Here is a 12,749-nt window from a genome sequence, read left to right on the forward strand (position 1 = left end):
TCAACCCTGAAGTTACCCACATAAGCTTAAAGCCTTTCTTCACAGTATAGAGGCCTATGAAACAGGATTTTTGACTTATCCAGATAACTTCAAAGCTGACCCTGAAGTTATCCAATTTTTGAATAGCGTGACTTTGAAAAATAGACGTTGTTTATTATCTAAACTTGCATGAGTTGAAAACTGAGTCCAGTCCACACAATTTAAATTCCATGACTTACATTAATGAACAACAGACCACACTGTAGTGATGGGATTTCCGTCTCTTTTTAGAGAACCGGCTCTTTCGGCTCGACTCAATAAAAAGAGCCGGCTCTTTTGGCTCCGAACCGGCGCTTCAGGTTGTTTTGTTGCTTTAATTAATTTATTATTAACAATAATATAAAATTATGCACAAAAGGAATTACTAATGTAAAAAAAAGAAGTTGTTTTATTTATATATATATGTTTATATATAAATATAAACCGCATATATTTATATATAAACATATATAAATATATGCGGTGGCCCCTAGAGACAAAGCACGTACAAACTCCAAAACACATTTCTAGCATTAACTGAACTTCCAAAACAGAGCTACCTAGATCACTTAAATGACACAATTGAAAGCATGTGTGTATTGTTTGTGCATTTATACACAAGCACTCATATATATTCAAATAATTAAAAAAAAAAAAAGTTCATTTACCTGTTACTACCACACACCAAATCCGGTCTTTGGTACTTGCTGGCTGGTGTAGCCACTAGGTAACAAAGCTCAACACTGCGTCCTAGCATCCTGGCACACTTCTGTTGTATTTTGTACGTGTTTTGAGTTTTTGTGTGCTTCTGAGTTTGTACATGTTTTGGAGTTTTTACGTGTTTTGCAGTTTTTACATGTTTTGGAGTTTTTACGTGTTTTGCAGTTTTTACGTGCTTTGTCTCTAGGGGCCACCGTAAATATACTTTTATTTATTCACTCCACATAAAATGTAATAAATAAATCATATAATACAAAAACCAACTATTCACATTTCAACTTTTAACTATTTAAATTTTCAGCTTTTTCCTTTTACAAATTTAAAGTGAAACAACACAAAACACTGGAAACCACAATACAATTAAATATAAATTACGTCGTTCACGTCAAAGACCCGGCTCTAAGAGCCATTTCGTTCGCGAACGACACATCTCTACTCTGTTCGGTTCTCTGTAGTCAAACGCATACGCAGCAGCGTCTCGCTTACCTTGTCCAATCCGAGAGCTACGTGTATCACACGCGGGGTTCGGAGTTCAAAGGTTGCCAACCAGAAAACAAGATGGCTGCAGTCATGATGAGCCATAAGCACTGCTGAGCTCATTTACGCGGATAATATATCAGAATAAAGTGGTCGTGTTCTTGTACTTTATCCTGGGTTTTCCCCCTACACGAAATGCGGACACGAATGGCGCTTATGTACAGTTTGTTATGGCGGCTATTACTGATTCTCGTTCACGTCAACAGAGCGCTCTTCTCTTGGCTCCACGTCCGCATCCAGAGCTGGAAGGGCCGGCTGTGGGAGCGAGCAGCGACCGTCCTGCTGTTGCCGATATCTCTAGTTGGATTTCCAGACTTTCAGAATAATCTGAATCATGGCCCAGATGCTAATGTTAAACCGATAACTGAAAAGAGCACCGGCGGTGGCCGGTCACGGTGTCTGTCTGACGGAAAGTCCCTGAAGAAGATACCGGTCCATATCGGCCTGTTGGTTGCGGAAGAAGAGCCCAGTTATCCGGACATAGCAAACGTGGTGGTGTGGTGTATGGCTGTCGGCATATCCTATGTTAGCGTGTATGATAATCACGGTAAGCATGTTACTCCTATCAGCTGAGTTTGCTGCTTGCGCTTTTATACAGTGAAGTTCATAAAATAATAAATCACAGCTTCATCAAAAATAGCTTTAAATTTGTTGTTTAAAAAAAAAAACTATACACGTAGTTTAGTGTAGTTTGGATATTATTTGGACAAGTTCATCCGATGTGAATGCAATGATTTGCAGATGTCACTGAACCCATATTTTATATCTCTCTCTTACACACACACACACACACACACACACACACACACACACAGATTCTTAAGTGGAAAAAAGAAAATCATAATTCCAGTCTTAAAGAGTATTAATGCGTGTGAGCTTTAAATATTCAGTATTCTTCTGACTCTTAAGCATTTTTATTTTATTTTATTAGATGTACATTGTTTCTAATATGCATTTTAAAGATATTGTTTCCAACTTTGAGGCTTTTAAGATTACATTGTATTACATTCATTCTCTGTATAAATTTCCCCTTTAATGCTTAGGCTGAAGATGTAGCGAATCTTTTCCTTTTCAGATTAGCAATACCCTGTTTAATTGTTTACATTAAATGCAAATTAAATCTGTCTTTTTTCACCACTTCCAAGTCCTAATTTTGTTTCAACATACTTTCAGCTACAGACACTATTCAAACGTTAAAACAACTGCGCAATATTTAACTATTAAACTTGTATTCATCTTTTCATTTTTTTGGTTGATTCTGTTCATTTGGCCGTCACATTTTCAGTAGGAGAAACGTTTCATCACTCATCCAAGTAACTTGACAGTGACCTCAGCTGACTGCAGATTTTCACTAACCTTATAAAACGTTATTGTGCAAATGCACTGTTTATAAGATTGGGGAAACATGGATGAGTGACGAAACGTTTCTCTGAGTGAAAACGCTACATCCAAATGAACAGAATCAACTTTTGGGATTCACTTACCTGGATGATTGAGCATCCATCAAGACTTCATTTTGTTGCTTTTTCCCCCCTGTTACAGTTATGTTTCTGCTTTTTAACTTTAAGCGGAGGTTATACTGCAGCTGAGCATTTTAGCCTCAAATTGTTGAAATTATTGTCCCCTTCTCCCTAAATGACAAATCTCGTAAAGCTAACTGATATTAATGTTTTGACTGAATTAGGGAGAGTGCCTTCTGACTGAAGTTATTTTACATTCCCAAACTACCTCAGTTGGCCCCTTTTGATATGGAGGAGCAGCGGCTCTATTCCATCCCTCTCTAATGACCAAGCTCCTCACCTTAGGGTCTCTCAGATTGTAGTTTTTGTCATTGCCAAATGATGTAAAGTCTCCACTATGGTGACGGTTTTTTATTTAGCAGTTTTCTACCTATCCCTCAGTTAAAGCACTTCATACAACATGCCACATTGTGTCTGTCTGATTACTGAATCACACAGACGTAAATACAGTACTTTTATCTAACTTTCACACACATTCAATTTTCAATTCAATTTTATCACAATAGCAGTCGCCTCAAGGCACTTTATATTGTAAGGTAGACCCTTACAATAATACATATAGAGAAAAACCCAACAATCATATGACCCCCTATGAGCAAGCACTTTGGCGACAATGGGAAGGAAAAACTCCCTTTTAACAGGAAGAAACCTCCAGCAGAACCAGGCTCAGGGAGGGGCGGGGCCATCTGCCGCGACCGGTTGGGGTGAGAGAAGGAAGACAGGATAAAAGACATGCTGTGGAAGAGAGCCAGAGATTAAAAACAAGTATGATTCAATGCAGAGAGGTCTATTAACACATAGTGTGTGAAAAAGGTGACTGGAAAGGAAAACCCAATGCATCATGGGAGTCCCCTAGCAGCCTATGCCAGCATAACTAAGGGAGGATTCAGGGTCACCTGATCCAGCCCTAACTATATGCTTTATCTTAAATCTTAAAAGTAGAGATAGTGTCTGTCTCCCGAATCCAAACTGGAAGCTGGTTGCACAGAAGAGGGGCCTGAAAACTGAAGGCTCTCCCTCCCATTCTACTTTTAAATACTCTAGGAACAACATGTAAGCCGGGAGCGTGAGAGTGAAATGCTCTAATGGCAGGATTTTGAATTCAATTCTGGATTTAACAGGGAGCCAGTGAAGGGAAGCCAATACAGGAGAAATATGCTCTCTCTTTCTAGTCCCTGTCAGTACTCTTGCTGCAGCATTGGATTAGTTGAAGGCTTTTCATGGAGTTTTTAGGACTTCCTGATAATAATGAATTACAGTAGTCCAGGCTAGGAGTAATAAATGCATGAACTAGTTTTTCAGCATCACTATGAGACAGGATATTTCTAATTTTAGAGATGTTGTGCAAATGGAAGAAAGCAGTCCTACATATTTGTTTAATATGTGCGTTGAAGGACATGTCCTGGTGAAAAATGACTCCAAGGTGCCTCACAGTGTTTCTAGAGGCCAAGGTAATGCCATCCAGAGTAAGAATCTGGTTAGATACCATATTTCTAGAATTTTCAGGGCCGAGAACAATAACCTCAGTTTTATCTGAATTAAGAAGCAGAAAGTTAGCGGCCATCCAGGTCTTTATGTCTTTAAGACATTCCTGCAGTTTAACTATTTGGTGTGTGTTATCTGGCTTCATAGATGAAGCTGTGTGTTATCAGCATACCAGTTAAAATGTACACTATGTCTTCTGATGATACTGCCTAAGGTAAGCATGTGTAATGTAAACAGAATTGGTCCTAGCACTGAACCCCGTGTAACTCCCTAATTAACCTCACCATGTGAAGAAGACTCAACATTTACATGAACAAATTGGAGTCTACTAGATAGATATGATACAAACCACTGCAGTGCAGTACCTGTAATACCTACAGCATGTTCTAATTGCTCTAATAGAATATTATGGTCAACAGTATCGAACGCTGCACTGAGGTCTAGCAGTTTCTGTGCTGTGATGAGCTCTGAAACCTGACTGAAACTCTTCAAATAAGCCATTCCTCTGCAGATGATCAGTTAGCTGTTTGACAACTACTTCTTCAATGGTTTTTTATATGAAAGGAAGGTTGGAGATTGGCCTATAATTAGCTAAGACGGCTGGGTCTAGAGATGGCTTTTTAAGTAAAGGTTTAACTACAGCCAGCTTGAAGGCCTGTGGTACATAGCCGATTATTAGAGATAGGTTGATCATATTTAAATTTAAACACATGTAGATGAATGCATTAGGGCAGGGGTGGCCAACCAGTCAGAGACCAAGAGCCACTTTTTTTTTTACTGTGTTACCGCAAAGAGCCACATCATACGCATGGGCACACATGAACATCACCCATCCTTTCCTCTCTCTCTCTCTCTCACTCACTCACTCACTCACTCACTCACTCACTCTCTCACACACACACACACACACACACACACACACACACACACACACACACAAAATACACACATCTCTGCTCAGCCAGATTTATTGTAAATGTCACACACCAACATGATAATGACAGAAATGGACTCCTACAGTACTAAAACCACAGGCCAGTCATTTTCAACAATGAACATTGTGTGCACTGTCTCACACACACAAACTCTCAGTTCAACCAAGTCCACAAACAAAAATATAATAATCTACAATAGCATTTACTTTTATAATGCATGTTGTTTAGTGGGACTTCTGGCATTCCTTGCCTTGAACAATCCTCTTTAAATCTGGCTTGTATTCCGTTGTTGTCACTCGAAGCAATTCTTTCACATGTGTGTCAGTCAGAACAGATCGATGCTTTGATTTCACATGTTTTAGGGTAGAAAACACAGACTCGCAGACGTATGTTGACCCAAACATTGACAGTATCTTAAGCGCAGCCCGTTTGACATTGGGGTATTTTTCCATTGGCACACTTTTCCAGAACTCAATGGTCCCTTCCCTTAAAGCAGGTTTCAATTGGTCCTCTTCACAAAGATCGATCATCTCCAACTCAGCCGCAGCTTCATCTGTGACTAGCGGGACTTTCAAACAGCCGGTCTCTGCATTAAATGGGTCGGCGAGGAACGTAATCTGTGGCCTTTTCAATTGTAGATCATGGAACCGGGTCACGAAGCTTTCGTGCAAGTTTTCAATCAGCGCTGCATATCTGGCTCTTTGCTTACTCAGGGCAGCACTGGCGACTTGCCCGCTGGCTTTTAGCAGAGTGGGAAAATGCGTTAAATCTCCCTTTTGAATATGTGTCTTGAACAGCTTCAGTTTGTTGACAAACGCAAACACACTTTGCACTAGGTCAGGGAGCATTTTTAACTTACCCTGCAGGGTCAGGTTCAGTCTGTCCAAGTGACACAGCATGTCGACCAAAAAGGCCAGATCCATAATCCACTTGAGGTCCGAGAGCTCGGGATAGTCCTTGTCCTTCTTTTCCATAAACAGTTTCACGGCATCCAAAAGCTCAAAGAAGCGAGAGAGTACCTGGCCTTTTGACAGCCACCTCACAGTGCAGTGCAGCGGCAGGTCACCTGGAAGCCCTTGGTCCAGCTCAGCGATGAGATTCTTGAATTGCCTGTGGTTAAGCGCATGTGTGCGGATATAGTTGACGATTTCCATCACAGGCTTCACGACGTTATCTAAATTCAATGATTTAGACACGAGTTGCTCCATGTGGATGATGCAGTGGAAATTCCAAAAGTCAGGAATAGTTTGGTCAGCTTTGCACAGCCCCACAAGCCCGTTCACAGATCCCATCATGGCTGGTGCTCCATCCGTGGCTATTGCAGTTAATTTTGTTATGGGCAGATTTGCTTTTTCAAATGCAGCCATCATGGTTTCTTTCACATCTATGCCACGGGTTCTGTCTTTTAATGGCACAATATCCAGGAGCTCTTCTTTGATCACACAATCGTTTGAAACAGACCGTGCAAATATTGCCAACTGAGGCTTGTCTTGTATATCACAACTCTCATCCAATGCGACACTAAAATACTCACATGCTTGAAGGTCAGAGTGCAACTGTGATTCAATAGCCGTGTTAATGTCCGATATTCTGTGTTCAACAGTGTGGCGGGACAGTTGGACGTCTGATACCATGCGTTTTAATTTGTCGTTTTCAGGAGACAAGATTTCAACAACATCACTGAGGCATTTTTTAACGAACTCCCCTTCATTGTATGGCTTTTTAGCCCGTGCAATGTTCCAAGCCAGCTGATAGAATGCGAGCATTATGGTCTCTGACCGCTACGTAAATGTTTGGAAAAACTGTATCTGCTTTTCTGCCTGACTTTTCAAAGTGGCCAACTCGTGCTTGCAAAGTTCAGTCCCTTTTGGAAATTCCTGGTCGATGTTAGCATGGAGTGAGCTGAAGTGGCGCTGAAGATTTGAAGCTTTGAAATGCGCTAATGACATCTGACATATAAGGCAGAATGGCTTACCATTGCGTTCAACAAAAAAATATAAACTCTCCCACTCTGTTAAAAACGTCCTGTGTTCATCTTCATATTTTCTTTTTGCTGTGCATTTTTTTCCTGCCATTTTAAGGGCGAACTTGCTCCTACTGGGAAACTTTGCGGTATTTTCATCTCACACACATGCGCATTTGATGAAAATACCGTATTGAACTCAAGCGAAGTGAACGCGCACATTTTAAAACAACAACATAAAAAAAATCAAAACACAAACTTTGATATGAACGTAAGAGCCGCATGAAACCAGGCAAAGAGCCGCATGCGGCTCGAGAGCCGTGGGTTGGCCACCCCTGCATTAGGGGATTCAGTATTTTGCACATTGATACCTGGTTTCTCCAATCTATCTATTGACCTTCCAAGTGGTAGACCACGCACCCTACTGACTGAGCCACAGTTGCCCCTAATTTTGGATTTATTTGCTTTGTTTTAAAGAAAATAGATTCTATCAATCCAAAAGTCATGTTTCTTCACAATTACTGTTTCTGTCTTAGGTCTACTTGGTGATTTTGATCAACCTGAACTGAATGATGTGCTTTTCCTCAACCCAGGTGTTTTTCAGAAGAACAACTCTCGTCTACTCGAGGAAATAAAAAGGCAGCAACAGGATCTGCTGGGTGTTGATGGATCTATGCACAGTGTGGAGTTCCTGAGCAGTGGTAGTGACCAACACCAGCACAATGGTAAGAACCTGGCATGATATCTTTGATTTTAAGTTCATACAATTACGGACTCAGATGTACTTGGAAGCTTTTTACCAACAAGAACTTTTAAACTTGTAATACCAACATTTTGATTAGTAACTGTATTTTAATTGTATATTTCCAGATCAATGTTTTTCTTGTAATTAAATTCTGTGACTGTGTTACATATAAGTAGTTACATTCCAAAATTTCTGTGTCCACTTGTTGGAAGTGCCTACAACCTCATTTTTGTTTTCTGTATTGTTCTTCATTAGGTTAGATGGAATCCACTTATAAAACTTCAAACTTCAGACCCTTACACCCTTTACTTTGGAGAGCCCCCGGTTCTGGGGGCAAAGGGGTTAAACTGTAGTTTAACGTCAATTCTTTGATGCAAATATCAACATGTCTGATATCCATAGAAACCTCAGAATCTCAGCTAAATGCTAATATAAACCATTTCTACAACCACTGAACACAGCAAAAAAATAAATAAAAGAAAGACAATTAAATGAGTAGTTACGTAATTGTGCAAAAACACACACCTGAGCCACTTACTCTCAAGTTCAAACTTTTCATGTAATGTATGTACAGGCTGAACTTTTTGTCCTCACACAGTGTCAAGAAAAAAAAATTAAGTCAATGTTAAACCATGATGAGCTGGTCCTGAAGTTTCGAATTAAGACAATAAAATAATGGAAATTCTGGGTTCATCAGATTCTCTACAGATAGAAGTAGCAGGTAAAATTTCATGGGGCAGTTTCAGCTGTTCTTGGTAAAGTTGCTGTCACATCTGAGGAAGAGAAATAATTTCAGATACCCAGTTGACCAGTCATGTTTTGAGCTACGAGTCCACTGGTCTGGCTGGTCAGAGCTTTTTATTCAGACTTGGATTGGTAATAAATGCCACAAATTCATACAGTGAAGTTACATGGTTGGTGTGAATGGTTACATTTAAGAATAGGTGAGTCAGAAAGTGTCAGTTCATTTCATCGTAGTATTTATCCACATATTTTAGTTTTCTTTAAGTAGTTCCTTTGTGGAAAAAAATTATTAGTCAACGAAATGAACATAGATGGTAACATAAATAAATAATGTCACTAATTGGCTTGTTCCACTGAGGTAATGTCTGACTGAAGCCGAAGCATCATTATATTGACCCAGTAGTTTCTCAGTTTACCCAACAATATGTTTCCCAGGTGTAATCTAAAATCCCTCAACCCATACTTCACCAGTGTGCTCCAGTACTCTACATCAGGTGTGCAAGTGAGGTTACAGTATTAAAAAAAAAAAATTTACAAAGTTGAAAATTTGGGTGTGTATTTGCAGAAGAATACCATTAGTAGTCATATTTAATTTAATGTGTTTTTATGTGTCCTTTGTTGCAGTTGTGTCCTGCAGGCCCACAGTGAGGGTGCTGTCTCCTGACGATGGGAAGCAGAGCATTGTCCATGTAGCACAGCAGCTCTGCCGCTCTGTGGAAAACAAGGAAAGGAGCTTCAAAGACATTAATGTTTCCATGCTAGACCTGCTTCTCAGAGGTAGCACTTTATGCCTGTGTGCATGTGTAAAGATACAAATTCAAATTCAAATTCAAATTTTATTTGTCACGTACACAGTCATACACAGTACGATATGTAGTGAAATGCTTGGACAACTGCTCGTGACCTAAAGAGAACAAAAAAGGAAAAGGCTATGAATAAGATAGGAAATAAATATGAAAAATTAAAAAGGGTAAATTTAACTAGGAAGGAATAAAATATAAATTAAGGTTAAAAATGAAATAACTGTACAACACAAATTAGAATGAAGGGTAAATTTAACTGGGAAGAATAAGATAAAGATAAATATATAAATTAAAGTTGAAAATAAAATAACTGTACAACAAAATACACAATACACAATATAGAACTATATAAGAATGTATGAAGAAATCTAAATATAAATAAATATATACACAATAACAGCAGCTGTACAAGTATTAACCGGAAATGAAGAATATAGTGACCACCACATACTTTGATGTTTTTCAGAACACACTTGAGAGATTGTTGCTCACCAACCTGGGAACACCTTGGTAGCCCTTAATAAAGCTAGAGGGGGTTACTGAAGCTGCGTGTGCTTATTAAGAAAGAGTCTTAGAAGGCTTCTTTTCCCTAATCATTAGAAGTGTGTCATGGAGTTCATTAACTCATTACTGTTGAAAGCAAAAGAATTTCAAGATCCAGTGGATGTGTGTACTGTGTGTTTTAAAAGTAATTAAGACGTGTATTAAGTATTTTATTCTGTCTTTATCCACTCACTCCCAGCTGGTTACGCAAATGGCCGCCCCTCCCTGAGCCTGGTTCTGCTGGAGGTTTCTTAATATTAAAAATGGTTTTTTTCTTTCCCACTGTTGCCAAAGCGCTTGCTCATTTTGGGGGGGGGGGGGTTATATGATTGTTGGCATTTTTGGTTTTCTTTATTTATTATTGCATTGCATTATTTTAGGGTCACCTTACAATATAAGTGCCGTGAGGCAACTGTTGTTGTGATTTGGTGCTGTATAAATAAAACTGAATAGGATTGAATCATTATTGGACAGCTTAAAGAAGGAGCGTAACCTGTAGAGGATCCAGGTTAGCTGCGCCATGTCATGGGATTGTACTTTTACATGCAAGAGATGGACATGACATTGAAGTGCTGTAAAATGTTTCTCCTGGGCATTTTTCCCCACTGTTGAACCTCTTGTGTAAAGAGGCCTAGGAAAAGTGTCGTATGGATATGTCCAAAAAAATACTTAGAGGAGAAAAGTGAATGTGTGCCATGTAATTTATGAGTGTTGGAAAGAACAAAGAAGCACAGATGTAGCAGTCAAAATGTCTTTTTGTTATTTGACACAAAATAATATCCAAAAACCATTAAACTATTTTAAGAAATAAATCATCTTGTAACAGAGGTATTACACAACATATTGCCCCAGTAGAATTCCAGTCCACTGGTTAGGCTTCTGTATTTAATTAGACTATCCAATGCAGCAGTTCAGCCAATTGGAGACAAATAAATGCAAAACAAACAACCTCTAGAAAATCAATTTAACTTAAATAATGACTCAAGTTTTCTAAAATTCTGGGGATTGGACACATTTATGGCACCAAAAATGACCATAACTGTGGAGAAGTGTATTATCCAGTGAGAGTGGATGTATATTACCTAAATTTTCTTTAACCTGTGTGGCTGTGGATCTCGGGTGACAGCTACACAAGTACTGCTGAATGGGAGCCACTCTCAGATTTGAGTTCATTCTATAGTCAGAACATGCAGATTCTCAGTAAATAGGAGAAAAAAGATTGTCTTGATAACATGTTCGCTTTCTTTGTGCTTGTTTCAGAATCAAAGAATATTCCAGACCCTGAGTTGGTGGTGAAGTTTGGTCCTGTGAACAGCACACTGGGCTTCCTCCCCTGGCACATCAGGCTCACAGAGTTCATGTAAGCTTCTTTACATCTCAGAATTTGCACGTTTCGATGGACCACGTTTAATAATGACAATAAAGTATGAAAGTTTGTTTGAATTTTGAAATTGATGTCATTAACTGAATTCACTTTGAAGCGCACTATGTTCAATGTGTAACCTACTCTGTGCCCTCAGCTCCCTGCCATCCCACAGAAATATCTCGTATGAGGACTTGTTGGGTGCCCTGCAGCGGTACGGGGCTTGTCAGCAGCGGCTCGGACAGTGATATTAAATACACAAGTGTGGGCTTTACACAGCCAGGACATCCCGGACAGATAATGACTACCGTCCCTCATTACTCGTCGGCTCAGCTATGCCCATCTGCTGGACCTCTAATACAACAAGACATTTCAAATATATGGAAACCAGGAAACATAGCCAGCCAATCTTTACCACCAGCTTGTCTTCTAATGAATTCACATTCCAGGACTCATGGAACATGCTCGGTAAAACAAGAAAAAATGGCACTGACGTAAGACTGTCTCCACAGACTCGGTGGTCCTAACACCCTTGTTTGTTTCATTCTTTCTCCAGCTGTCATTTACTGCTGATGGAAAAATTGCCTTCACATAGACTATATAAAGAAAAAACGAATCTTTTTGTGCAAGCTGCATCACAAGGAAATATAGCAGCAGTTTAGGGGCATGCAGCACAGGAGCTGAACAGCAGAGTGGCTAATGTGTAAATATGAGAAATTCCTGTAGCTCTGTTTGTCTCTGTGGCCTCCAGCTTGCAGTCATGTTCATGTGTAGTGTTGTTTCATGCACATACAGACGGTTGTTCAACATTGTTTTTGGTCTGAAATAAAGAAATGCACTGTGTGTATTTGAGTGTGTTTTTGTGTCTGTTAACACTCTTAGAGGAAAAGAAAGCTCCTTTTATGACAGAATGAACTCTTTCTATTATGATTTAACCTCGACTCACTGTGTGCTTGGACACGACTCAGTTCTTTATATTTTGCTTCAGTGCAGCAAGACTTGTTTGTCATTTTTAAGGTGGTCTTGAATAATAGTTTGTCTGAAGTTTTTCTTCGGACATTAGTCTGAAAATGGTTAGGTACAATGTTGTTTTTTTTTATTGTTTTTTTTTAAAGTCACTTAGCATATAGATCGTTGAATCAAGCATAAATCCAGCTATGAAAAATGCCAACGGTGACATTCTGATGGGCATCAAATAGTATTTGTGCATCAAAAAAGTTTTTAACTGAAAACTTGGCATATTAGCATTCTTTGCATTTTAGTTTTATTATTTCACCAAAACACAACAGTCATCTCAAGGCACGTATTGCCATGTCCTTGAGATATAGAAACAGAAAAAATCCTGCAAGGTATTGGCACAAGACCCGTGAGAT

At 39.3% G+C, this 12,749-nt stretch overlaps 1 protein-coding gene across 1 annotated transcript; it reads left to right on the forward strand.

The window, feature by feature from the left end:
- Positions 1 to 1,276: 1,276 nt before the first annotated feature.
- On the forward strand, positions 1,277 to 12,223 carry nus1 (NUS1 dehydrodolichyl diphosphate synthase subunit). Its single transcript, XM_026143006.1, has 5 exons — positions 1,277 to 1,822; positions 7,772 to 7,903; positions 9,292 to 9,444; positions 11,274 to 11,373; positions 11,534 to 12,223. The coding sequence occupies exons 1-5, from the start codon at positions 1,411 to 1,413 to the stop codon at positions 11,622 to 11,624; spliced, it is 888 nt and encodes a 295-aa protein (XP_025998791.1). The 5' UTR covers positions 1,277 to 1,410; the 3' UTR covers positions 11,625 to 12,223.
- The last annotated feature ends 526 nt before the right edge of the window (positions 12,224 to 12,749 follow it).

Source organism: Astatotilapia calliptera, chromosome 15 (genome assembly GCF_900246225.1).
Source record: "Astatotilapia calliptera chromosome 15, fAstCal1.2, whole genome shotgun sequence".
NCBI lineage: Eukaryota > Metazoa > Chordata > Actinopteri > Cichliformes > Cichlidae > Astatotilapia > Astatotilapia calliptera.

Coding starts and splice junctions, on each gene's coding strand:
- nus1 (XM_026143006.1), top strand. CDS start 1,411: ATGCGGACACGAATGGCGCTTATGTACAGTTTGTTATGGCGGCTATTA. Junction 1,823..7,771: donor TAGCGTGTATGATAATCACG/GTAAGCATGTTA, acceptor TCCTCAACCCAG/GTGTTTTTCAGAAGAACAAC. Junction 9,445..11,273: donor GCTAGACCTGCTTCTCAGAG/GTAGCACTTTAT, acceptor TGCTTGTTTCAG/AATCAAAGAATATTCCAGAC.